General features: G+C 37.5%; 1 protein-coding gene across 2 annotated transcripts; it reads left to right on the top strand.

Moving 5' to 3' along the window:
* Positions 1–747: 747 nt before the first annotated feature.
* dennd2c (DENN/MADD domain containing 2C) lies at positions 748–20,664 on the top strand. Of its 2 annotated transcripts, none has more exons than XM_032521031.1 (19): positions 748–1,085; positions 4,585–5,691; positions 6,641–6,765; positions 7,821–7,903; positions 8,085–8,237; positions 9,204–9,282; positions 9,545–9,589; positions 11,322–11,506; positions 12,800–12,909; positions 13,729–13,798; positions 14,460–14,537; positions 14,908–15,048; positions 15,400–15,548; positions 16,596–16,773; positions 17,024–17,065; positions 17,655–17,763; positions 18,275–18,517; positions 19,603–19,689; positions 19,773–20,664. In XM_032521031.1, the coding sequence occupies exons 2-19, from the start codon at positions 4,790–4,792 to the stop codon at positions 19,802–19,804; spliced, it is 2,811 nt and encodes a 936-aa protein (XP_032376922.1). In that variant the 5' UTR covers positions 748–1,085; positions 4,585–4,789; the 3' UTR covers positions 19,805–20,664. The 2 variants fall into 2 exon arrangements, with proteins under 2 accessions (XP_032376922.1, XP_032376921.1); XM_032521030.1 differs by having other exon boundaries at positions 749–1,085; positions 11,319–11,506.
* Positions 20,665–27,029: the final 6,365 nt, after the last annotated feature.

Genomic DNA, 27,029 nt, shown 5'->3' with positions numbered 1-27,029 from the left:
TGTGATATTAGACTCTGTGCATCAATGCCTATTCTCAATAGATTGGAATACACACACCTGTTCTGCAACTTCTTCTTGTTCCTCCCCTCTTGGCATAGGGATTTTTGGCGGTTCCAAACTTCAGTGACAGGTCATATTCACACATTGAAACAATAAAGCAGAATAGCACACACACACACACACACACACTGGAGTTTTTAATGAAAGTACATTTGCCTTTAAAAATATATAAGAAGATAACGCTGACAATGTTGGAGCCATTTCATTGGTGACCAGCGTGTGACGCTAGAGGTGGAACAGTTTATTTAAACGTAATTGGTTCAGCTGTGTTGCACAGCAAGGTCACAGTTTTTGTTTTGTTGACCGTGGTTAAACGTATGATAACGTGGCAAGATTAAAAGAAGAGCAGTTATTTTGTCTGATTAGTTGTGTTTGTTCTAAATAAACGGATTGTCATATCCAAAGGGAAATTTAAACTTTTATTAACAAGTTACTCATTGGCAATTGTTAGTAGGCCTACAAAGACACGCATATACACCAATGCCACGCGTTAATTACCGACCAAACAAAGGAACAAATGTGCGCCAACAGACAATATGTTAAGAAAATAAATGAATGGAAAGAAGACAAAAACGAAGCTTTTTATCGTGAGTGTACAAGATTTTGTGGAATTTTCACTTTCAAAAGTGAAACATTTTTACGGTTGTAAATGAACGATTTTATTTTGCAAGTTTTAACCGGAAGTCATATATTTCCTGGTTGTCTTGACGTAGCTAAAGTCCTGAGAAGGAGGGCCAGGAGTTCTGCTTTACTTTTCTCTAGTCTATGTACACTTTCTTTGTTGTTATGTGTAGTTATTGTATAAGCGGACACGTTTTGATTCCTCATTAGAGTCAATTTCCTTATAAGTTACTAATTACTGACGCCTGGCCATATTCGGTGTGCTAACATCATCCTCTCCTCGATTCGAACGATGTGATCGAATGTAACGCTGCTCGGATTTGATTTGTTTTTCATTTTGTCGAAAGAAAATGAAGAATGCACAAACGTTTAGCTCATTGCTTATCTCATTATCAACGACGAGGGTAAGTCACGAGACCTGTAGCTAGTTATAAAACATTTCCATATGGTGTTATGGTGGTAGTATTGTTCTAGTAACATCTCCCACAACTCTTCTGACTAGCTAGTGTCTTTTCTCTTCTAGTTGACGCTAGCTAGCAGTAACGTAACAAGAGAATGTTGCTGCATTAAGGTTTACGTTACCCAGTTGCTTTCTTTTTTTTTTTCCTTGCTGTTTTTCTCCATAAAGTGAAAAGTTTGAGTTATTTTTGAATTTAAGTATCAGGCATATTTTTTATATCAATGAGTCAACATGTTATATTCGGCATGCCTCCAATAGTTTACACGGTCATTTACTTTTTAGTGCAATTTAAATCTTCAGAGAATGAACACATAACGTTAGGCTATCCTGTAACTTTACCGCAACAGACAACTGAATAAGTTTAAACCATAGACTGTAGTCCATATCAGTTAGTTACTTATTTCGGCCTTTTGTAAAGGCCAAACTACAGAGTAGATAATTATGAGTCAGGGGAGTTATTACGTGTATTTCCATAAATTAGGGATTTTCAGTAAGGAAGACCATTTCAACTGTATAGCTATAGTTTTGAAGAATGTTTGGCAATATATTTTTTTTTTATCTATAACAAAACGAGGGCAAGTTCCTCTGTCTTCCTAGATCTATCCTTATTGTACTTTGTACCGCAGTTAAGCTATTGATTATATATATATACACACACAATAAACAGCAATAACAGGAATTAATCAAGCAATTCAGCTCGCAGAGTTAGCTAAGGTTATTGGACCTTAATGCAGAGTACAGCTACTACATGGCAATCTTCTGCAGGTGTTGTCAAACGTATAAAAAGCAGTTGAGTTAATAACTGACCATAACTGAAATCACACATGATGTATTCCGCTAATCCCCTCAGAGAAAAAGTGTTTAATCAGAACAAGGATCACTGTTCATGAATTGATTTGCATTCATTTTGTGCTAAAGCTCTTCAATTTGATGACACATGTGTGTACAGTTTTGATAGCATAGCTGTCTTGGTCTGAATTTATGGAAGAATGTGGAGACAACAAATGATGGAAATTGTCATGTTAAAGTGGTCTATCACTCTTTCACTGGCACTGTCAAAATGAATGTTTGGTTTCACACAAACTGTTCTGGTGGCTGGTGATGGATCAGTCATTTTCAGGCACTTAATCTTGGTGTGTCCTTTTTATGCTGGCATTTAGCAAACCCACATTTTTCTTTTTATTATAGCAACTGTCACTTCTAAGCCACAGTCGTACAATACCTCACCTACAGCATGTTGTGGCATGCACACTTCTGAGGGCGTTTTGTGGTGCTTTTGAAGGTGCAATTAGATTTGATTTAGCTACCAAGTGATGAAAGGGTAAATGAGCTTCATGGGTTGCCTTCTGTCTGGTTTCTATGTAGATGAGTCAGTGAGTTTTGGTAGAAAATACAATATACCTTTCTGCAGAGTTGACGGCTTAATACATGTCCGTGAAGTTGATTATGACTGGCTTTGTCACCTGATACAGTGGCTTGCATAAGTTTACACACCCAGGCTAAAGAGGAATAAAAAACATCTTTTGGAAATTGATCATAATGCCTTAATTCAAAATTTGTTTGGAAAATCCAACCTTTTAAGGACATCAATTTTCTTTGTGAATGAATAATGTATTGTAAATAAATACATTAATAATCTTCCTTGAAATGCAGGGGGCATAAGTATACACACCCCTATGTTAAATTCCGATAGAGGCTGGCAGAGTTTTATATTTAAAGGCCAGTTATTTCATGGATCCAGGATACTATGCATCCTGACAAAGTTCCCTAGGCCTTTGGAATTAAAATAACCACACCTCATCACATACCCTTCATCATACCTAGAGATTGGCATGGTGTTATTTCAGTTAGCCTAATAGCTGGTTTGATTTGCATTGAGAAATGATCTTATGGAAAGTTCCCCATGCCTATTCCTCTTTTTAAACAACTTTAGCATGGGTTTGTAAACTTATGCAAGCCACTGTAGCACCTCATGGTGTGCCTGACTGGAAATAATACAATTTGATTTTAACTATATATCATGGGAAAGGGGTGAGCTAACTTAGACATGTTTGCAAATGTTACTGTAACCCGCCAGTAGCTGGTATATTTCTGTATTTCAAAGACAATGTTTGATTACCATCACAGGGTTTGAACATAGATGATCCAAATGTAGCTCAAATCAGTGGTTTCAACTGGGTGCAAATCTCTCTGAACCCATAATTATGGACAGTCGGCTGATCCTTCTTCCTGCATCTCAGGAAGTGCAACTCATGCCTTCCTGTACAACATACCGCACACAGACAAATAATGCAAGTGGGTCAGTTTGGGAGTTGCATTGTCATGGAGAGGTCTGGCAGTGATCGAGCTGCATTCCAGTGCACACATACATTTGATTTAGGTCAAGCTAAACAAAGGCTTCACTTGCGAGACTGATTGACTGACCGACTGTCTCTGGTTCAATTTATTCCCCGACCCCCCCCTTGTACAGCTCTTCAGGAATGCAACTCATAGCGTTAATATGATCATGAGCTGTGCAGTGGAATTTTACCATGTCTCCCCTTCTCCACATTCTCTCAGCCTCGGTCCTAATGTGCAACGTGTCCAAAGGGTTTGGTTCCAGCAAGCAAGGAGCTGCTGTACAAGAGTGTACAGTGACCGCATTGATGTTGACCCAGGGAATAAGAGTCAGGGTGGATGCCGCTCTAGAACTTTACATCAACTGTCAATGTTTGATAGGATTTTGTGAGAGGGAGCAAGATAATAGATTATAGCAAAGAAAGAAAGACATTGGTTAATCTGAGTCTTTAGTCCTCTGTGTTTTTTATCTTCACCACATATCCGCTCTCTCTTGTGTCTGATCAATAGCTTAACCATTTGAGGAGCTTTATTCCACTGCATAGATAGGTTTGGTTAAAATGTTTTCCATCATTCACGTAATTGTCACTTGCTTTTTATGTTTTTTTTGAGAATCATGTGTTTTCTTGCCTATTAAGCTCTTTAAAAATCACCTAAAAAGTGTATTCGTCCACATCATCTGAAAGACGGCCTTAGATAAAGAATACTAAATTAGATTAGTAATGCTTTGTTTTATCATTGTGCATATTTCCGTATTTGGCCAGCTATGCTGTTAGGGATGACAGCTACAGAGAAGACAGAATTCCTATGGGGATAAAAGGAGTGTCGGGGCGGCTCAAGACACAGACACACAGCAGCAGAAATCTGCGGGAACCTTGTCTTTTCTTCTTACTGGACTTATTTTTGGAAACCGACCTTGACAGGGGCCTTTCATGCCTGACCATCTCTTCCTACAAGTTGTAAACAGCTTCAGATGTGTGCTGTTTCAGAAGTAACTGTGTCCTCCTGTGTTGTCTCAGTATTCCTTGACCCTGCGGTGTGCTGTCTAGACTTGTTTTTAAGTGCAGTAAATGATGAGTGATTTTTGTGTTTTGTCTTCTTTTCAGGTTGTTTACAAAGAGCCAAGGGGGAAATTACACTCTGCTAGCACAAGAAGACTCATAAAGACCTAAAGGATTAGTTACAACCATACATCTTTTGGCGCTCTTGCTTTAGCGTATAATTTCTGGATTAATTGACAACAGATTACAGGGCTTTGCCTGTCTGTCTTTGTAAAGAAATCCCTGATGCATTCACTTGCCCACTCTCAACATGCTGGCTCTGAGGCAGGAGCAGGGCAGGCGAGGGGGTGGTGAAGTTGATCACCTGCAGAAAGGGACCACTGTGGCTTGGCAGGGCCGCCAGTCAGGAAGGCCACCTTCTCACGAGAAGGGCATTAACATCAGGGAGAAGATCTCCCAGTGGGAAGGTCGGAATCAGCAGGGCAGCAACAAGGATGCCGGGTTGAAAGCCCATCCTCCGACTGTATTACGAACTCTATCTGGAGATGTCCTGGGCAATGAATGTTCCAACGAGGGATCAAGGGGTGGGCTTCACGCAAAACCCAGCCTCTCCAAATCTAATAGTTTGGGTTTGGATTTTCGGGAATCCCTAGCACAAGCTGGACATGGTGTGGTTAGTAGGAAGTCAGAACCTCTGCAGAAATGTCCCACTGAATTTTTGACCACAACACCAGGAAATAAACCACTTGCAGCACAGATATTTGCGTCTCCCAAAGCGGAGGCTAACACGGCCGACTCTATAGGTAAACAGATTTTCACTGCCAATGGCGATCAAAAAACGGATTGCATCTTAGATGTTGAAGTAGTTTCTAAACTTCTACCTCTATCAACTCATGACAAAGAAGACAACATGCCTGCTGGAAACTTCTACACTTCCCGGGGTTTCTGGCGTAAGCTTGAAGGGAACAGACTGCTCTGGGAGAAAGGCAGGGAGTCTTTAGGAGAAGTTCAGCCTCCTCCTAAACCTCTGCGGACATTCCAGTATCGGGGAGCCAACAACAACAACACGGGGCACACAGTGTGGCGGGACAGCATATCCCCTCATAACCACTCCAACGTGAGGACTAGGAGGGTAGCCCACCCACCTAGCTTCCCACCTCCTCCATGTCCTATAGCAAAGACTAATGGGCTTTCAAGGCATAAAAAGAACAGGTGAGTCAATGCACTAAAAGTAGAGAACAAATAACTCAAAATATAAATAGAAATGACTTTCTTGCTTGTTTTATTTGATCTGAATCATCATCAGCTCCTGCTGACATAATAAGGAAATGCACATCAAACACACTCTGGCTAAAATGGAGTTTATTAAATATCTGCACTGCTTCAAGGAAAGTTTTGTGGAGGGGACGGAGTCTAATTGTTGGCTGGGGTCCAGGTGTGATGTCACATGATATCAGGCAGCATTGTTCTCTATTGGATGTGGCGTAGTTCCTCAGCAGCCATGGGGTCATCATCTACAGGCACACACACACCCTCTCACACTCATTCTCTCTTATTCAATGAAGGATTAGCAAAAAAAAGACATACACACAGCACTCCTGCCATGCCTTCACACAGTTGGCATAGTTCTAGAGGGCTCCTGGTTTACTAACTTCAGAGTAAGTCATTCGCTGTCCTTGTGGAATTCCTCCATGGGCTAGGTATTGCATCACACATCATGTAACAGTATGTTTCTACAAGTGTATTCATTATGAAAACAACAATCAAATAGCAAAAAAACAAATAAACAAAATATGCACTTAACTTGTTGACCTAGATCATAATAAATTAGCTCTAACTAAATTACCTTATTTTACTATGACAGCTACAGCTACGATGACATTTTCACATTGCCAACTGCTGTCTCTATCTAAATCGGGTCATGCTCTTTTTAATTGTTTTATGTTTTAAACAATGTTTGTACCAAATGCTCAGTCATTTCCTGTCATGAACGTTTATCACACTCTCACTGTCTTGCTGCGTTTGATATCAACATAAGGAATGTTGCGGTGAAACGCTGACTAAAAATAAGACGATAGAATGAACAATAGTATAGTGGCTATCTTTAGGGCAGCAGCCAGGCCCCTCGTTTTCACTGCCTTCCCTTCCCTCCCTGCCACAGGAAGTCCTTTGAGTACGAGGATGCGGCACGTCTGACTAAGAAGCAAGGCTCGATGGGAGGCGAGGAAATAGACTCAGGCCTTTACCATGCCTACTCTGACGACAATATTTATGAGGACATCGTTTGTAAGTCGAATACCCTGTCACATATAAACAGAGACCTTGTGGAGCTGATTTTAAATGAACTTCTGGAGCTTTTAATCATTACACTCACTGTCTGGCTGTCATATATTTTAAAACGCTCAACTTAGCACTGGTTTTGTTTAAAAAGAGACAAAGACAGGAAGTCATAAAGACTTTGGTGACTGCCATTGGTTGAATGTACAGTTCTAAATCTTAAATGCTCCGCTTTGAACTTATGTTATTACCATAACAGAGCCTGTTAAAGAGGTATGTTGTACAGGAACCAGTGACTTAATCAGAAAAAAATCATTGAAGAGCATTTGGAAAAACAAATGCCTTTACAAGGGGCCTGTTTCCCACAGATCTAACAGTTTCCGGAATATTGTGATATTTTGAAAGTTGTATTCGAGATTGAGCACAACCGTACAATATATTGATTTGTAACTAATCAGGTCAGATATTAAGAAAATACATTGCTTTTTGGACTTCTGCGTCAGCCATTGCAGAAGTAACAGCCAATGGTAGAAAGTAGACATATTGTGGTACCGCAGTGAAAAAAAAGTATCTGCATCTAGAGGTGCAACAATTAGTCGATTTGTCAATCATCAGAAAATTTGATTAATTGTTGCTTTCAAGCAACAATTCCAAAAGATATCTGGTCTCCGCTTCTCACATGTGCTTTTATTTTTGATATCTGATATCAAACTGATAACTTTGGGGTTTGGACAGTTGGTGAAATAAAACTAGAAATCCATCATTGGACTTGGTCCTTACAAAACATTATACACGTAGGGTTACACTTTTTTTCACATTTTATGGACAAAATGATTAATCAAGAAAAAAATAAATTGATAATGAAAATGATTGTTAGTTGCAGTTCTTTCTGAATTCATATTCATTGAAGTGGCCATAAATAATAATAATAATAATGAATAATCATTAATTTGCTTTTATATAAAGTACCTTCTTAAAAGCAAGCATTAGGTGTGGTGAAACGGTCTCCTGATAAAATCATCCAGTCAGCCTGACTTATGTTTCCCATTACTGTCTTTCCCTAGGTGAAGGGACCAGAGATGACCCCTATGAGGATGTCAAGCTATCTCCCATGTGTCTCCCTATTGCACGGCCTCACGGCCCAAAGGTAAAAAAAAGAAAAGATTTACCATTTACTTATGTCTCATTTTCAAACTATGGAAGTATTTTTCATTAGTTGTTAAGGGGTGTATCAATTACTGCCTAACCTGAGATTCTAATGGAGGAAGTGATCGATACCATGAAATTCCTTAAAACCAAGCGAGGACTCTGCACTTGTTATCTTCCAGCGGCCTCCTAAACCCCAAACGTTGCAAGGCTACACTGGCAAAGTGGAGAGGAAGAGGTTCCAAACATTTACAGCTTCCAAATTACTTGCAGACACTCCAAAACCAGCTACACCCCAGCGTGCAAGCACTCAAAAAGTACAGAGGACGCCTCAGGTAAACGATAAATGAATAATGTCATTAGTCGCTGTATTTGGAAACAATGGTTGGCTGAGATGTTTGTTTGTTTTTTAAGTTGCCCTGTGGTAGACAACAAGCATGTTATCTGTTGAATGATGAATCATGTGTCATGTGGGATGGAATAGAAGGGGGCGTCACTGGTTAAGCAGGAAGGAGAGGACGCTGAAAGAAATAGATAATAGCAGAGCAACTTCATCAATTTGGACAGAACATAAATTCAAACATATAACTCATGGCAGGAGCAAAAGCATGGACAGGGAGGATCTTTAATGACGAGGTACAGTAAAAAAACCAGTATTAACATATCTATAAAGGTAAGGACCAGAAAAGGATTCTAGCTAAGATTTTTGGGTGGTATTTCAACAAGATGTTGTTGTTGACCTGTTTGGTTTCCATAATGCAACTTTTATCAAATAGTTTTAAATAAATTGCCGGAATAGTAATAAGATAACATAACATTTGGTTATGTTATGCAGTTCTTAAACTCTTTTTGATCACATGTTAAACAATGAAAATGGGCATAGACATGACACCTCATTATGTATTTTTCTTCTTTATAACGGTATCATTATCTTAGTAAGGGCATTTTTACTTTCTTTTGATACAAGTTGGCCTCCTCAAGTGGCATGCGTTGTGGGTCCACCTTAAAGATAAGTTTCAGCTTCCTGTATGTACGTGCCTGTTTGTGGGTTGAGCGCCATCTCTGTGTATTAATGCAGGGCCTTAGTTGACTTGAGTCCACTACCAAATACTCAACTGTGTTCTTTCAGAGCATTAACGGAAGAATGCAGGAATGTAAGGTTAAAAAAAAAAAACTGGATATCTATAATGTAATTATGTTCTTAGTGGCTGTTTTACCATGATTCCCTGTAATCATGATTCTATAATGGCTGTGAAATTATGGGGCTGGCAAGTTACCTGAGTGTGTGTTCTACTACACAGTACGTCAACAAGATTGAGACCATCTTTGACGACAAGAGAGGGAGAAAGAGAGTGAAGAACCAGGGACTCTCAGTGCGAGGTAAAACGCATGCACGCACACACACACACACACACACACACACACACACAGATGTCCTTCACATCAACACTTCAAAAAGATTAAGTTGAACCTCTTGGTGGAAATACCCAGCTTTTGATGGTACACACAAGGCCAGCTGCAGCAGGCGAAGCTGCTGATTATGAAACAAAGGCTGACTGTCTGCACCTGATTATTGCCCCTCAAGTCCTTTCCATTCCTCTGCTTCTCTCTAATCTCTCCCTCCTCTAATTCAAATCAACAGAGGAGACCAGTGGGACAGAGAGTGACCCTGAGGACAACACCAAAGGTATCTCCATAGAGTTAATATAGCTGTAATGTCCTTTTATGTCAAGTCTGGTTTTCAGGTTTGAATTTAGAGGTAAGTCGTCTTGTTTGAAGTAAGAAAACTTAGTTTTGGCAGTCAGTATAATTTAATTGACACTATGAAAAAATTCATAGCGTCTCTGAAGAATTTATTAGCTCCAGGAAGTTATCGCTCTAGTTAATGCCAGCCATGTTACATATTTCTGTCCAATCTAGGGACATACAACCATAATTATTATCTTCATTCTAACCCCAACCGGCCTGTCAGACACCGCCTACCAAGAGCCTGGGTTTGACCGAGGTTTCTGCCTAAAAGGAAGTTTTTCCTCGCCACTGTCGCACTGTTGCTTGCTCTGGAGGAGACTACTAGAACTGTTGGGTCCTTGTAAATTCTGGAGTGTGGTCTATCTGTATAGTGTCTTGAGATAACTCTTGTTATGAATTGATACTATAAATAAATTGAATTGAATAATGGGGCCTTGATGCACCTGATTATATATGAAAGGAACATCAAGACTAGTGTTGTCTCATCCATCAAAAATGCCAAGCGCTCGCTGCTTTCAGCCTCTCAAATTTAAAATAAGATCTACTGTTTCTTTGTAGCCGTGCTAGCTGCTCTGTGAGGCTGTAATTGGGTACAGAGGTCTTTTGAACTAAATGCCAGTGTTACCATGTTGACATGCTTACAATGAAAATAAAATGCCTGCCCTTTCAAATGCAACATTCAAATTACTAGACAAAAAATTATATCCTGAGAAAAGTGGATTTTGAGGGGTATTGCGCCATAGAGTCCCATTCATTCTGCACTCACCTGTGAGCGCCCCAAGTGGAACTCTGGTGGAACTGCAACCAAGCTGGTGTCACTACCCGATGTGAGTCAAGTGCAGATGTGAATTGCGGATACTCAGATTTAAATGATTTACTGCATAACGTACCATACTGAAATTTTTTATTATTTATTACAAACTGTTTGATTGCTAACGTTAGCTCAAAACAACATTCAAGTGACAGCCTTTGTTGTGTTTGATTGCTAGCTTACAGCAGTGAACAAACTTCGTTATATAGGTCCATTTTTCCTGTATTGAGATTACAAAAGTCTCTCGTTTGCATCTTGTAGGCTACTTGTCGCAAAGGGATGCATGCACAGCTCACATCTGCACTCACCTTGCATCGGGTAGTGACAGCCGGAAGTATTGAGATAGAGTGGAACTTCTTCCCTTATTAGAAATTCTTTGGTACAAGGCAAGATTAACTGGGACACTTCTTCTAAACGAGTGCGCACTTCCAACTTTGTGTGGAATACCTGCAGAACAGGGACTTGTAAGTAGGTCTTTTGTAGATTGAGGTGAACTTGTGTCTGTTGTTGCAGTGTTGCCATTGAGAACGCGGTGGGCTATGCTAGCGGTTAGCCCCCTCGTTTTGGCCAACCAAACGACACGCCCCGTGTCATTGATAAATTTTACAGATTTCTCTGGGTCTGAACATTGGTTGAACATTGTTAAAAACATTTAGGATAATGTAAGTACACAACCAAAATATATATAAACCATAGGTATAGTTTTTATGCATTTTAATGCAGAAATATTACATATTATATCTTTAACTTCACAGTTACACTGTATATTGATATTTAAAAGGCCTCCTATCAAATGTGCTGGATGGAATATGTCCCAGGACAAGCATTTACAATAGTCTCCTTGTGTGGTATCCAGCAGGCTCCAGGAGATCAGTTTACATCCAGTCTACACTGAAACGTCGGCCAGGCTACCGCACCCTGGAGAGAGACCTGATCCAGCTGCAGCAGCAGCAGCTTTTCCAGATCTTTGTGGTGGTGTCACTGAGAAAAGGCTCCCCAGGAAACACCTACTCCCCTGAAATCACACAACAGTTCCCCAAACTGGTAAAAAGAGGCTTCTAACATAACTCAGCTCTTCATCTAGACAAAGGACATACATGTACTTTGATCATAACTGAATTATTCCATCTCCTAAATATAATTTAGTCTGGCAAAATTAAAGGAAGATGACTCTTATTTTAAGTGGTGAAGAATTATTTTAAGGGGATTTTCTCAGGTTTATGTAAGTCAAGAGCTTTCATGAATTCAAGTTGCTTTGTTTTTACATATTATTTTTTATTTACATTTTAGTGACTTTAAAATAATGTTTGTGTTAGGGCACCCTGAAGGCTCGCCTAGTAGAGCATGCCCCCCATGCACCAAGCCTCACTGCAGAAGCCACAGGTTCAATTCCAACCTGTGGCCCTTTGCTGCGTGTCATCCCTGTCTCTCCCACTTTCCTGTCTTAATCTTTCCAATCAAATAACGGCAATTAAAGCCCAAAACATGAATCTTAAAAAAAATAAAGTGGCATAGGCAGAAATAGTATTTTGTGGGGTGGGCCATTTTCCAAAGGATGTAGAATTATCAAAAAGAACAAACTGAAAAAACAATTTTACCTTCCAACATATACTGTATTACAACGGCAATAGCAGTACTGTCTACAACATGCTCAACCAACAAATGATGGTCTGTCAGCTCCGCTGGGGAAAGGCCTGCACATGCTGCAGAAAAGCTCGTCCTTATTTACTCTATTCCATCTAAGAAAACAGTCCATACCAATTTGAAGAGAAACCGTTGCTGCCGCGGTAACTTTTATCAGTGCATTGCTTAACACTAAGCCCGCTAGCTAATGTTAGCCGCTGAAGGCAACCACATGCGTTCCAAAAATTGTTTGATCCTTATTCGATGGTTCAAACATATTTGTTTTAATCAGAAGAGAAGACACATTAAAAACACAGAACTAAAGTACTTCTGTTACTATTTTTTTTTTTTACATATACATTTGAATGTTTTTCATAACAAAACATATTTTGATCAAATTTGGCTAGACAGGCCAGTGACTAAAGTGAGCAGGCCAGTGCCCCCCTGGCCCATTACTGACTACGTGCCTGTCTCAGGCACCTATGTGGGGAGATACTAATTGTTATTTGGTGGTGATTTAGAACAAGTAGTTAGGTAAAAATACCCAGTCCTTCTTATTAAACTTAAGTTCTGTTCAATTATAATACTATTAAATGACTACTGATTTCACCTGGGTCCACTTGGAACCAATTAAAAAAAAGTAATTTGGAGAACCATTGTTGTAATAAAAAGTATTTCTGATCTGATTCTGTAACTGGAGTCCTTCTGTTCCAGTTTGAGAAGTCATCCCGGGTATCCAAAGAGGCTGAGGATCAGCTGAAAGTTATTCCCAAGTTCTGCTTTCCTGACTCGCAGGACTGGAAGCCCTCTTCACACATGTCAAGGTCAGCACATGCATTACAGCAATATTTTAATAGCATGCTAGATGTATAAGTAACCGCATCCCAATGGCACAATGGTAACATGATACTGTATTCTTTTTTTTTATCCTTTGTCTGTATTTTCTTTTTTGTTATCCTCATACACACCACCTTTCATGTGCTCTAATAAAGGTCCAACTGTTCTTTCCTGTAAAGTGTTTAGCTAAGGTCTAGCACTGTAATTATCATTTATATTTTGTGTAATATCCCTATTTCCGCTTTTCCTTTTCATATCCTCAGCTGTAACCCATAATCTGCTGCCAACAACTCAAATTCCCCACAGGGATAATTACAATTTAAACTGATCTAATTAAATCTCTGAGTGCTTAGGGGCATTGGGCATTCTTCTCTTTTTTAGTACTACCGGTTATGGTTCATTGTTGTAATTTGGGTTATGGTCTCAACTTACACTGCCTCCCTGTCTTTAAAACACTTATCTGTGGTAGGGCAAATAAACAAAACACACACCGACCTGTCCTTTTACCAAGTTACCTAGTTTCTGTTTGCGCTGCCTTTTATATTTCCATAGATTAAACAGCCCTGGCATTATTTAACCATTATTATTATTATTAATAATAATAATAATAATAATAATAATAATAATAATAATAATTTGTTGTTTTGCTTTTTAACAAAGTAATTCCCTGAAGCTGTTTTTCAATCTCTTTTTTTCAGCTTTTAAACAAGGAATTAAAGATGTTTTTAAATTCATATGTTTTTAGGCAGTTAAAAAGTCAATTGAAATTGTTTAAATATAATGTCCTATTGATGATATGTTTACAGTGAGACCTTCTCTTTTGTCCTGACTGGAGAGGACGGCAGCCGCTGGTTTTGTTACTGCCGTAAGATCTTGGTGAGTGTGGATGTGTTAACATTTGCATCTAAATCATTGACTCAAGGGCCTATGTGTTTGTGTGTGTGTGATGACATGGCAGCCCGCCACATGCTTACTCAACATCTCAGAGGAGATGTGAATCAGTACATGTGAATCACAGACCGTAAACCACTTCTGCATCAATGACAGAGAGCAAGAAGAATTTCATAATTTCCCCCTTTCTTTTGCCTCACAAGGATAGCTGCTTTTAGGTCTTTTTAAGGTACTTTTCAAAACACTTTTTTAGGTTGTGTAGTAAATCTGACTTTTGTAGTTTGCTTGTGTTTAATTTTATTATTATGAACATACTGTGGTTGACTTGTTAAGCTTTCTTTAATTATGTTTTGTCATGTTTATTGTATGTTTAGTGTGGACAGTTGGGCCAAACCCAACATGAAGAGTTTTGTTTTGTTTGTAGATAAGCTCATCACTACTATCAAAGTTTTAGACTTTAGACTCTTGATTTGTTTTTCTCCTCCAATCTACAAAGTTATCATTGAAAATACTATTACTAAATACTAAATACATTAAAGGGAAAATAGGCCATTGATGAGAACCTGAGTGTTCTACTGTTTTCTTTTGGCAGTTATCGCTGTTGTTACCCGGTTAATGACATATAACATAACTGTGTGTCTTTAAGCCCATTGGAAAGGGGAAGAGGCTTCCTGAGGTGCACTGCATTGTCAGCAAACTGGGCTGTTTCAACCTCTTTGCAAAGGTAAGGCAACTAAACACTGCATTTGGTCCCTTGTTTCTGCCGATGGGAGCTTTTTATATAAAGTTCAGTGGGAAACCTCCTGAAGTGTGTGAAAGCCGCTGCCCTGAAACTTCTTGTATGTACAGTATTAGGATGGAATGAGGCTACTCTAGAAGATAATACTGAGCAATCCCTGGGTGTGCTTTTCTAAAAAGAAATTGTATGCATGTAGATGTCACACCCATTTTCCAGTCGGCAGAGTGAAATTAACAAGTGTGAATATGGCTAGGAGGAAAACATTCACATGCAGCACTGCATCTTGGCTCTGAACTGTTGTTTGGACTTCAATCATAACTTCCGGAAATACAGCAATTTGTCTGTCTCTGTCCAGATTTTGGAGGAGGTGGAGAGGCGCAGGGAGATTTCCCCAGCCCTGGTGTACCCTTTTATGCGTAGCGTGATGGAGGCCCCTTTTCCAGCCCCCGGACGCACTGTCACCATCAAGAGCTTCCTTCCAGGCTCTGGGAATGAGGTAACCCTAAAACCAAAAGGGGAAATGTTAATTGGTAGTTTTGTTTCTCCTTACCACTCCTTTCTGCAGACTGGGAGGTTATCTGTTTAAACAATAGGAATAGCTACTTCAACTCTAAAGGGTTCATGTTGGGACAGCTCCCTCTCTATCTCTTTTATATATATATATATATATATATATATATATATATATATATAAACACACACACTCAAATTCCCACTTTTGTGGTTCTTAACACCATCCTCCACCTGGATGTATCTAAAGAGTCTATATTTGCTTAACATTCATGTTTCAGATACTCATCCTACAGTGGTATAATGACAAGTCCATGTGCTCTTGTTGCTTTGCCAGGTACTGACTTTGTGTCGACCAGTGGACTCCAGACTGGAGCACGTGGACTTTGACAGTCTGCTGCAGTGTCTCAGTGTTGGGAATCTCCTGCAGGTGTTTGCCTCCCTTCTGCTTGAGAGGAGGGTCATCTTCATCGCTGACAAACTCAGGTACTGCTGTAGTAACATGAAACACTGCAGGGCCACTACTGTACGGTAGCGATTTAAAAAATTAAGCTTCCCTTTGATGTGCGCAAGCTCTTGTTGATGCTCATTGGCCAGTTTCATTTTTTTTTTTATCTGTGTGTACCTTGGCCTGAATGCTGAGCTATAGGAAACTCCCAACAGCGTGTTAAGTCAGGTTTATCTGTAAAGATTAAGTCAAAACATATCTTAAACGGAAATATATCACTACATTGAATTATGTAAACAATTCCTTTTTGCATATCTGCTAACATATTTGCTTATACTGATAACAAGCCAATATCAACTTGCCAATATCAGCAACGTTTAACACTGTGCTTAGATTGAGAATCGAAAGGTTGCCATGGAGTCAGCAGCATGGTGAGGCAGTTTCTGTTCCAAAGAGCGGTATAAAACTGACTATAATGGTTATTATAAATAGAATTATAAAGTAGTTGTTTAATAATTAAATGTTTGCAGATTTTAATAATAACAGCAGTTTGTGCAGGGACAAGCTGTGGAATAATAATAATAATAATAATACATGTTATTTCATGGCACCTTTCAAGACACTCAAGGTCACCTTACATATCAGTAATAAAACATACAACAAGCAACAAAGCACCAGTAGTTTCAAAAGGTTGTTTGAAAAGATGGGTTTTAAGAGCAGTTTTTTGAATTCTGTAATATAGTCCAGTATTTGGATGTGTAGGGGTAGTGAACTCCAAAGTGTATGTGCAGCATAGGTGAAGGCCCTGGCACCCATTGTGCAGAAGTTGATGGGTAGTATTATCATAAGTAGATACTGCAGCAGTAGTTAGCTTATATCCGCTGCTTTTTGGTAGAATTCTTTGACACTCAAATACTGTTTGCTGAAAGCTCTTACAGTTGGTCTCTTTGAAAATGTGTTATAATAGAAATTAAAATAGTGTGACCTCTCTGTTTTCAGGGAGCTATGATTGATTACTTTGTGTCATGATCTGTGAGAGAACTGAATAGTTTTTAATCTTTTGTATCCTCCCCTGTTCACTGTAGTGTGTTGTCTCGGTGTAGCCATGCAGTGCTGGCGCTGCTGTACCCCTTCACCTGGCAGCATACCTTTGTGCCTGTGCTGCCGGCCAGCATGTTGGACATCAGCTGCTCCCCCACCCCATTCCTCATTGGAGTGCTGGCACCCTGCCTGCCAACGCTGCTGGAGCTGCCCATCGAGGAGGTTGGTCAGAATTCTGTCAAAAGGTTTTAAAATAATTGCAGTTTTAATAGATTGGTTCGTCTGTATAGAGGTTTTAGTGCAATCTTTTGACTGTGTATTTACTGAATATTGTGAATGAAGTAGAACAGAACCAGTAAGGTGTGTGAGTAATAGGGAAGAGACTGTGGCCATATTTCTATAACTCTTGTTGCAAAATAATGAACTCTTCCCGTCAGTAACTGTCTATTCTTTCTTCTCACTGTCTTCCCAGGTACTCATAGTGGATCTGTGTGCAGACAAGTTTGTCATTCAGGTGTGTACACATACCAAGGGAATGATAGGTGTGGTCCAAGTGGGGAAATATGGCTTAGCCTACACTTGTCCCTAGTCTGCATGCAGAATGTTTGGAGGGTAACAGAAAATAAACTACACCCACAAGCACTGCAAACTATATGGCATCCAAGCCCGGGCCACAGTCATGTCATGACGTAAACAGAACAGGTGTTTTGCAGCTGATCCAGAGCTGCAGGTTTGTCACTCAACTGTCAGTCTATTCAGTTAATAAAAACAGGTTTGTTTAGCTTGTGTTTACATTCATGTATGTCTTTATTTGACTGGGCTCCTATTTGACATTTCATTTAGCTTAATCTTTGTTCAGGCACAGTCTCTTTCTCTACAAGCTAATGAGGCATGCAGTGATTGACTTGCCTCTCCAACATTAGCTGTCTGTTACACAGAAGTCTAGTTTTAATATTGCTCTAGGATCTAACATGAAGTACATTGTATAATAAGACTGAATCAATAGATAGATTTTTATACATTATGTAGGTATGTAGTCCACTGGTCAAAATGTAAGATGTATGTTTGTAAATGGCATTATTCTTTTCTGTGATGTTTCACAGCTGGGTGATGAAGACTGCATCCTGCCCAGTAAACTGCAGGCAGCACTGCAGCAGATCCTGGATGAGAGGGACAATATCCTGGGAGAGAAAGATGGAGACCCTTGTGGAGGTTTGTATAGATTACGTGTCCACACAGCAACTATTCTGCATGTCTGTCAGGTATTTCACTGTGCCCTCAGTAGAGGACTTACAGTTGCTATATCCTCACCAGACAAAGTTCCTATATCTTCTTGAGAATGTTTAGAAGTGAATTGCAAATGTCCGCTCCACAACATGCCTGCATTACTGATGCCCTGCAGACTGCTGCAGAGTCTTAAATGTTTCTTTTAACTGGGCAGTTGAAACTTATCAGATTTTCACTGATGACCTATTTAGGTTGTTTATTAGATTATCAATTTGTGCACCACTATAAAGACGTTCCAATATTACATCTTAATGTAAGCAATAGCTGTTAGCATATCTCACAATTAGTAGCGAAGTCTTTGTTAGTATTTTATGAAACCAATACACCTGTTATTTAATCTTATTGTAAAACTACAGTACAACTATACTTAGACTAAAACCTTTTTGGAGACTGTTATTAACCCTTTTTGTCTTCATCCAAAATGTTGCCCTTCCAGGTCAGCAGGCCAACCTGAGCTCTCTGCTGTCAGAGGGTTTTGTGCGGTTCTTTGTGGAGCTGGTGGGCCACTATCCTCTCCACATAGTTGAGTCCTCTAATGGGAGCAGGGAGCTTCAGCGCGACAGCTTCCGCAAATCACACCCCTCCCGTGGGGTCCGCCAGTTCTTGCAGCTCTTCATGGATACTCAGATGTTTGCCGGCTTCATTCAGGACAAAGAGCTGCGCAAGGGAGGAGACAGAGGTAATTGTGTTAGCAGTGCCAGTAGCCTTAATGGTTAATTCTTTGAAAAAAAGAAAACATGAAGAGAGCCTTTTCTCAGATACCTTATTCCCATCAAAGTTAGCGTTTATGTAACAGGGTTTTTTAGACCCACTAAAATAGGGGATAGACTCCTTTCCCATCATGTGGAGGCCAGTAAAAATGTTACAATTGTTAAATTCTTTTTTATATTTGTGACTTATTCAGTCCCTCTTTCATACCCGGTGCCAACTCATTTGGAACAATGTTTGAGCGCTGCTTGCATGGATACAGACGGAATTTGTGGCTGAGATGACAAAGAGTTGCGGAAGTTACCTACAGACGCAACAAGCCTGTATTTATATTAGTGTGTCCACCCAGGTGACATGTTTCCATCACTGTTGATCAGAGCTGGAGCGGATAAATACCAGAGACTGTTGCCGAGTTATTTGTCTTGGGAATAAATGCCTATTGTAACCTTTCCCACTAAAGACAAAAGCCAAAGGTAGTGGGTGTTAGTGTTTATTTTGTTCAGAGGAAAATAGTAATAATCAGCTTTTTCTTTTGGAGATGCAATTTCTTCACATTGTAATTCATTGTCATAATAAAAATCAGTGAGAAAAATAAACATTCACTGGGATTTTCCTTCAAGCCAAAACTAGTATTTAGCTTTTACATGAATCTTGCTGCCTAGAAGGTCAATACTCTTAATATTCCCATAATGCTGTGCACATACAAAAGTAAAAAAAAAAAAAAACTAAATTAGCCAGTTCTGCGATGCAATTAATTTGCTTGTAAAGTCAGTGCTGGATGTTTGAAGAGTAGTATAGCATCATGCCGTTTGTGAAGTAAATATCCTAAAAACATTTGACATTAAAGGTAAAGTAAAGAAGGGTAATCTGTTAAATGAAATGAAAGCAGGACATTTGGAAAAAAAAAAAACAGGATTAAGAAGATAAATTATGTGCATGGAGAACAATGAACCATGTTGCATTTGAAGATAATCTAACTTTTGTTCATTTTAAGTTGCATATCTAGTTCTGTGTGCATTCTGTCTCAGTGGCTCAACATTTCCAACATTCTCCCAGGTCTCTTTGAGGTCAGAGTGGCCGAGTATCTGGATTCGTACCCTGAGCCGGAGCCAAGTGGTGTGAACAAATTTCTTAAAGGACTGGGTAAGTGTTGCTCGTTCATAAAATGTTCACTTTCAAAGGTTGATTTTCAACAGCTAATTGTTTTCCTTTTTTTCTTTTTTTAGGAAACAAGATGAAACTCCTACAAATTAAATGAAAACAGACCAACACCCTGGTTTTTAAATGAAAGACTTTGTAATTACAAACAGACCACTTGTTGCTGCTGGACTTGCTGAGGAAATGAATGTGAATGAGAGTCTTTTGTTGAGATGTGAATGGGATGCTGAAGAGCTGGGTATGAGAGGACCAGGTTCATCTTATAGCCATGAATGCATGTCTAAGAGCATGGCACTTTTTATTGGACAAAAACTGGAAAGGCTATTTCTTTTCTAGCATTGTTTTATGAAACCTTGAAGAAAAAGCACAGTGTCTTTGGAAAACTACAAAAAGCATTCCAGCTACTTAACCTCAGTTATCAACCTGAACACGTGCGGTTGTAACTATGTTCTCTTTTACTGGAAATGTGAGTACTTGCAAGACCTTATTACATAGGTTCAGCTTGACTACACCATGTGTGTATTTTACAGTAAATGCAACTTTAATCTTGTTAAGTACTTGCAACTAAAAATAGTCTATATGGTTCCAACCTGATGCATGTTTTATACATTTTAATGTAACATTTTATTATCCATGTTGCATTATCCTCAGCACAACTGTACACAAACCTTTTGTTTACTGTTTCTACTTGTTTGCATTTCAGATCAAGTCGATGTTTATTAACTCTGATCAGAACATTTCGAAGTTTTAAGACTCCAGGTTAAACCTCATCAATAGATATTATTTACATTTTGATAAAAGTAAGTCTTTTTCTTTCCTTGACTTTCCTTGTAACTGGAGTTGTAAATATTCTTTTATATTTTGCACAATGTTGAGAACCCGTGTACAGCATTTAGAATATTTTTTTATTAAAGCATGTGTCCTGCGTTAAATAAATGGGTTCCCAAGGACAGCATTTAATAAGTGACTATGCTATTTATAATGCAAATGCCTCAAACTGGGTTGTACAATAACTCTGCTTAACTAGAAAAATACTCCTGATAAAGAATTTGTGTGGTAGGCCATATATATGGTGGCCCTGAGAGCTCAACGCTGCAAATGGAGAAAACAATTAAGATAACCCTTTTCAGCTATTTGACAACCCATGCACACCATTTAGACACTGCAAATATGCATGCGTGTCATCTGCTGCGACAACCAAGCACCACTCACTGGCCGGAGCAAACTCATTTTACAGCTAAACCGTACACTAAAATAAGTTCCGGACACATCTGAGGCAAGAAATAGGTAATACAGTAACAGAGTCTTGGTTCTTTATTTGATCGGCACTGCCTACTGTTTGATTGGAGTTTACAGGCATTCATTGGTACTGTGTTAGACTCCTTGTGTCTGGTTGTTGTTCTCATGCCATTAGTAGCACCCAGAGCCTGCTCAGAGCACCAGGACGAGGCAGAGGAACCCTAACCCTTTACCAATGTGCTACTGTCAGGACATTTTGAGAAAATATGAAAGTAATTTTTTCATAAAAGTCCAACTCAACATTTAATGTGCATCTCAGCAGATAGAACACTAAACACCGACACAAACAGGATACATCATCATATCAGTCCACCAACCTTAACCAGTACTAACATTACAGGCATAGTGCTTAGTTCCCTATATAACTTAAGGAACAGAGTACAATACAGAAGTAGTAACCAATATTAAATTATGTAAAATATTTCAATAAAATTGAGATTAGCTACAAAATAAATCTTCACAACAAATCTAATTTTACGTTAGTATTTTTCTAATGTTAGGTGAGGGCAAAAATATTTAATACAAAATTATATTTTGAGCACCTTAAAAATAACTTGGCAACTGATTAAAACACACAGATCTAACTTTGCTATGCTGTAAAACTTTATTTTAAATGTTATTCACCAAGCCTATGAATTATTTGAATAATGTATATGATGACACTTGCAGGATTTCTGTAAAGATTTCCCATCATGCTTTTCCACTTAAAGCACTCAAACAAAAGCCCCTTTGCATGATAAACGCATTACAAATCAACTCTAGGTTTTTACATTTCCCAGCACATTATCTAAATTGCCTACTCAGCATGTACCTGTGATCTCACCTCATTCAATAGGTCAAATTCATACAATTCCGGGCCTGAAATCAAAAACAGGTACAGTATCTCTTGAATAAATAAATGTTTGAAAGTAATGTCTGCACAAAAGAGCCAGTCCCCCAGAAGATTGGTGTATTTAATGACAGAGAACAGGGTGCAGGAGCAAGGATTCTGGCAGAACAGGTTCTTCTTAAACCAAACCTGTCAGACCTTAACAGCAAAGCCGCCAAACGCAAAGCATGGACAATTACACATTACTCCAGTCATCTCCTCTACCCCTTCTTCACACTGCTTCCATCAGGACGAAGATACAGAATGGAACGGACTGGAGGGAACTGCATTAAAGGGTGATTGGGGTGAAGGTGTCTATGTTTACTGTATGTGTGTGTATGTATGTTGGTGAGGCCCTGTACAGACTGTGAAAACAAAGTGGACAATAAAGACTTTCTATCTATCTTTAGCCCTAATCCCATCAACTCACACCAAAATACAAACATTTGAATAGAGAAGTTTGTTGGAATGAGAGACGCATTTTAGGTCAATAAAATCAGTAATCTTCTATGAGCCATTTGATAGCATATAAGAGTTTTTCATCATCACACAAGTATGTCCTGTGGCCACATGAGGGCACTGTCTCCATGTGCTTTCACTGGCAGGAAAGGACCTGGAGAGCTGAGTTTTTAATGCACTAAAAGTCCTCCTGGAACATTTCCGTTTCAATCAGAAACAAGATATGTGTTTATGTATCATTATACCTAGATTATAAATATCTGTTGCATTTTTGACAAGGGATGGAAGTTGTTCAATGGGACCAAAGGTGGATTGTAAGACAATGGTCACCTGGGCACTGATGTGCAAAAAGCTAGCACACAGGCTATGTAGTTGTTTAACCTACTGTATGTTTTATTTGTTTGAATTCACTTTATATTGATCTCGCTGTGGTTTTGTGTCATGTGATTATTTAACATCTGTAAATAGTTTCTTTTTGTCTCTTTGGAAGTCGCTTTGGATAAAAAGGTGTCAGCTAAATGTGAAGGCCAGGGGGGTCCTGACACTTTGAGCCCATGGGCCTGTGCCCAGTAGCCCTGTCAGTAATCCATCCATGAATAGGACAAGTGTTAGAGGACGGAAAATGATCATTGTAATGAACTGTTTACAGTATTTAATCTTTACTTACATAGAGTCTGACTGTGGTGTTTACCAATTTCAGATTATGGTTTAAAATTGTACAGTATGAACTACAGCTACCACAGGAAGCAACGCACGGAATGACATAGTATTATAAACTTAGACTTGTCAGGCTCAGGTTAAAGAATCATTTTGATGGAATAATCCACCGCTGAAATTGTACTTCTGTTTGAGTAACCTCTGCTTAAATACTACAGTTCACAGCTGTTTTGGGAAATATTGGTAATAATAATAATAATAACAACTATAATAATAATAATGACATCATAGTCATAGAGTTTAGAAGCTTATCTCATGAACTATTTGTAATGCTCATAATTTACTGATTGGGCGTTTTATTTATCATTCATGTTATTGAAGACTAAAAAAGTTGTCAAAGTTTAGTGTGTTGAAAAAAGTCAAAGCATAGTATGTCGAAAGAAACATTTTATAGTATGTCAAAAAAAAAAAAGTAATTGTATAGTATGTTTTAAAAAAGCCTTAAAAACTAAATAGCATTTGATGTTGAAAAAGTTCATGAAAAGTCTTGGTGTAGCATGTTGAAACTAAAAGTCATATGGTAGTATTTAATAAAAAGTCACAAAAAAGTCATTGTATCATACCTCGAAAAAAATAATAAAGTCTTAAAACAGTATGTTGAAACTAAAAGTCATAGTTTAGTATGTCAAAAAAAAATCCTGAACAAGTCTTGATGTAGTATGTCGAAAAAAGTTGTAGTGTAGTATATGTCGGAAAAGAAGTCATAAAAAGTCTATAGTATGTCGAAAAAAGTTATAAAAAAAAGTTATAGTATAGTATTATGAAAAAAGTCATAAAAAAGTCATGGAACAGCATGTCAAAAAAATCATGAAAATGACATATGTTGAAAAATATCAGAATAAAGTCTTGGTATAGTATGTCAAAAGCAAAAGTCATAGTATAGTATGTCAAAAAAAGTCATAGAAAATTCATGTTTGTTGAAAAAGTCATAATCATAGAGTTGAACCTTTAACATCCGATGTTAATTTTATTTTATATTATTTATAAGAAAAGTCAGTATGTTGGAAAAAAAAAATCATAAAAAAATGATGGCATAGCACGTTCAAAAAAGTCATAGTATAGTATGTCCGAAAAAAAGCCATAGCATAGTATGTTGAAAAAAAGTAATGAAAAAGTCTTATGATAGTATGTCAAAACTAATAGAATAGTCATAGAATAGTAAGTCAAAAAAAGTCATGGTATATATATAGTATTTCGAAAAAAAGTTATAAAAAAACTCATAAAAAAGTAATAATATTGGATGTTAAAAAAGTCATGGTATGGTATGAAAAAAAAAGTCATAAAACAGTCATTATACAAGACGTAAAAAAAGTAATCAAAAGTCTTACAATGGTATGTCAAAATTAAAAATCATAGTATAGTATGTCAAAAAAGTCATAGTATATAGTATTATGAAAAAAGTCATAAAAAAGTCGTGGTATAATATGTTGAAAAAAAACTCATAAAAAGTCTTAGTATAGTATGTCAAAATTAAGTCATAGTATAGTATGTCAAAAAAGATCATAAAAAAGTAATGCACATACATATATATATATATATATATATATATATATATATATATATATATATATATATATATATATATATATATATATATACACACACACACACACACATATATATATATATATATATATATATATATATATTAATATAGTACGTCAAAAAGTCATAGTATAGTATATAAAAAAAGTCATAATGTAGTACGTCAAAAAAAGTCAGAGTTGAACCCTAGTATGTCGAAAAAGGTCATTAAAAGTCATGGTATAATATGTCCAAATACAATTCATAAAAGTCTTAGTATAGTATGTCAAAACTAAAACTCATAGTATAAGATGTTGAAAAAATGTCATAGTATAGTATGTTGATAAAAAGTCATGTAGTTGGGCGTTGTATTTATCGTTCATGTTGCTGACGACAAAAAAAGTCCTAGTTTAGTATGTCGAAAAAGTAACAGTGTAGTATGTTGAAAATGGTCAGAAAAAAGTCATGGTATATTATGTTGAAAAAAATTCATAAAAAAGTCTCAGTACAGTATGTCAAAACTAAAACTCATAGTATGTCAAAAAAAGTAATAGTATAGTATGTTGATAAAAAGTCATAAAAGATTCATAGTATTGTATGTCAAAAAAAGTTTAAAGAAGCTTATCTCACTTGTGAAGCTTATAATGCACTGGTTTGGCATTGTATGTTATCGTTCATATTGATGAAAACAAAAAAAAGTCATAGTTTAGTATGTTGGAAAAATAAAAGCGTAGTATGTCAAAAAAAGTTCATAAAAAGTCATGGTATAATATGTCGAAAAAAGTCATAAAAAAGTCATAGTATGGTATGTCAAAAAATGTCATGGTATAATACAGTACATCAAAAAAAGGAATTAAAAAGTCTCCCGATAGTATGTTGAAACTAAAAGTCATAGTGTATTATGTTGAAAAAAGTCATACCGTAGTATGTTGAAAAAGATCATAAAAAGTCATGGTATAATATGTTGAAAAAATGTAAGGAAAAAGTCTCACAATAGTATGTTGAAACTAAAAGTCATAGTACAGTATATCAAAAAAAGTCATATTGTATATATAATATGTAAAAAACAAGTCATAAAAAGTCATAGTATAGCATGTCAAAAAGTCGTAAAAAATAATGTTGGATGTAGAAAAAATGTCATAGTATAAAATGTCGAAAAAAGTCATAAAAAGTCAATGGTATGATACGTTGAAAAAAATCATGAGAAGATCTTTTAATAGTATATCAAAACTAAAAGTCATAGTACAGTATGTTGAAAAAGTCACAGTATAGTATGTTGAAAAAAGTCATTATAAGGTCATTGTATGGTATTATGAAAAGTCATAAAAAAAGTCATGGTATAATATATTGTTAAATAATCATAAAAAAAGTCTTAGTATAGTGTGTCGGAAAAAGTCATGGTAGAGTATGGGGGAAAAAAAGGCATGCAAGATTCATAGTATTGTATGTCGAAAAAGTCATAGAGTTGAACCCTCAACTTCCAAACTTAATTTTAATTTTATATTTTTTGGATATTTTGAAAGGCCTTTTTTTATTTTTATATATTCCGAATATAGCATTTTCAGATTAGATGTTTGGGATATTCTGGTACTATTTGGGTTTTTGAGGCATTCTTTGGACATGTATACAGCGCATTCGGAATATAGGTCTTAGGGATTTTACAGCAGTTTAGGGCGGTTTACGGCCTGTTGCCTTTTTATGGCTTATGGTCAGCTTTGTGTGTTGCCATGGTTGCTGTACACAAACCAACCAGTAAACAGTTTGCAAGGCTGCAGACCCAATAAGGAGACGACACACAGCTACTTTTAAACATTATTAAAGACTTGGGTATCAACAGGTTTTTGGATATGTGCACACATTGCTACGCCAATCTTTTCAAGAAGCTGGTTGAAGGAATGATGCTGTGTTCACACGGTCCAAGAAGTCCACCACTGCTAAACTTTGGAAGAATCATATTTTACACAGCTAAACGTAAATGGTAATATTAGTGGAATATTCACTTTCATTAGCCATGTAAACAGCATAGCCAGAATATTTCCTTTTTCATAATAAGGGCAAAAACTGAAATATTTTGTGCACGTAAAACTATAGAATACGAAGCTTTTACAGTCTACTTTGCAGTAAGGTTTTTTCATCATCACCATGTTACACACACAAGATTAAATATAGCACATATTGGAAAAATAATAACCTGCATTTAATCCATGATGGCAAGTCTTTATGTTCATGAGGGCAATAGAGGGGAGTGTGTACGTGCGTTTGTGTGTGACAGGGATTGTGTGACAACAGGTGTTTTTTTACAACGTGTCATCATTTTCCAAGAGTCATTTTGCCTGTATGCTATTATGCATAACATAGACTCAGTGTAAATATAACCATAAAAGCTGCATGTTGAAAGTGAAGGTCAGTGTGCTGGAAAATTATAATCTCACACCAAACAAATATGCTGCATAAATTG

The sequence above is a fragment of the Etheostoma spectabile genome, chromosome 7 (assembly GCF_008692095.1).
Source record: "Etheostoma spectabile isolate EspeVRDwgs_2016 chromosome 7, UIUC_Espe_1.0, whole genome shotgun sequence".
Taxonomy (NCBI): domain Eukaryota; kingdom Metazoa; phylum Chordata; class Actinopteri; order Perciformes; family Percidae; genus Etheostoma; species Etheostoma spectabile.
This window is presented reverse-complemented; position numbering and strand designations above follow the sequence as displayed.

Coding starts and splice junctions, on each gene's coding strand:
- dennd2c (XM_032521030.1), top strand. CDS start 4,790: ATGCTGGCTCTGAGGCAGGAGCAGGGCAGGCGAGGGGGTGGTGAAGTT. Junction 6,766..7,820: donor TATTTATGAGGACATCGTTT/GTAAGTCGAATA, acceptor GTCTTTCCCTAG/GTGAAGGGACCAGAGATGAC. Junction 19,690..19,772: donor CAAATTTCTTAAAGGACTGG/GTAAGTGTTGCT, acceptor TTCTTTTTTTAG/GAAACAAGATGAAACTCCTA.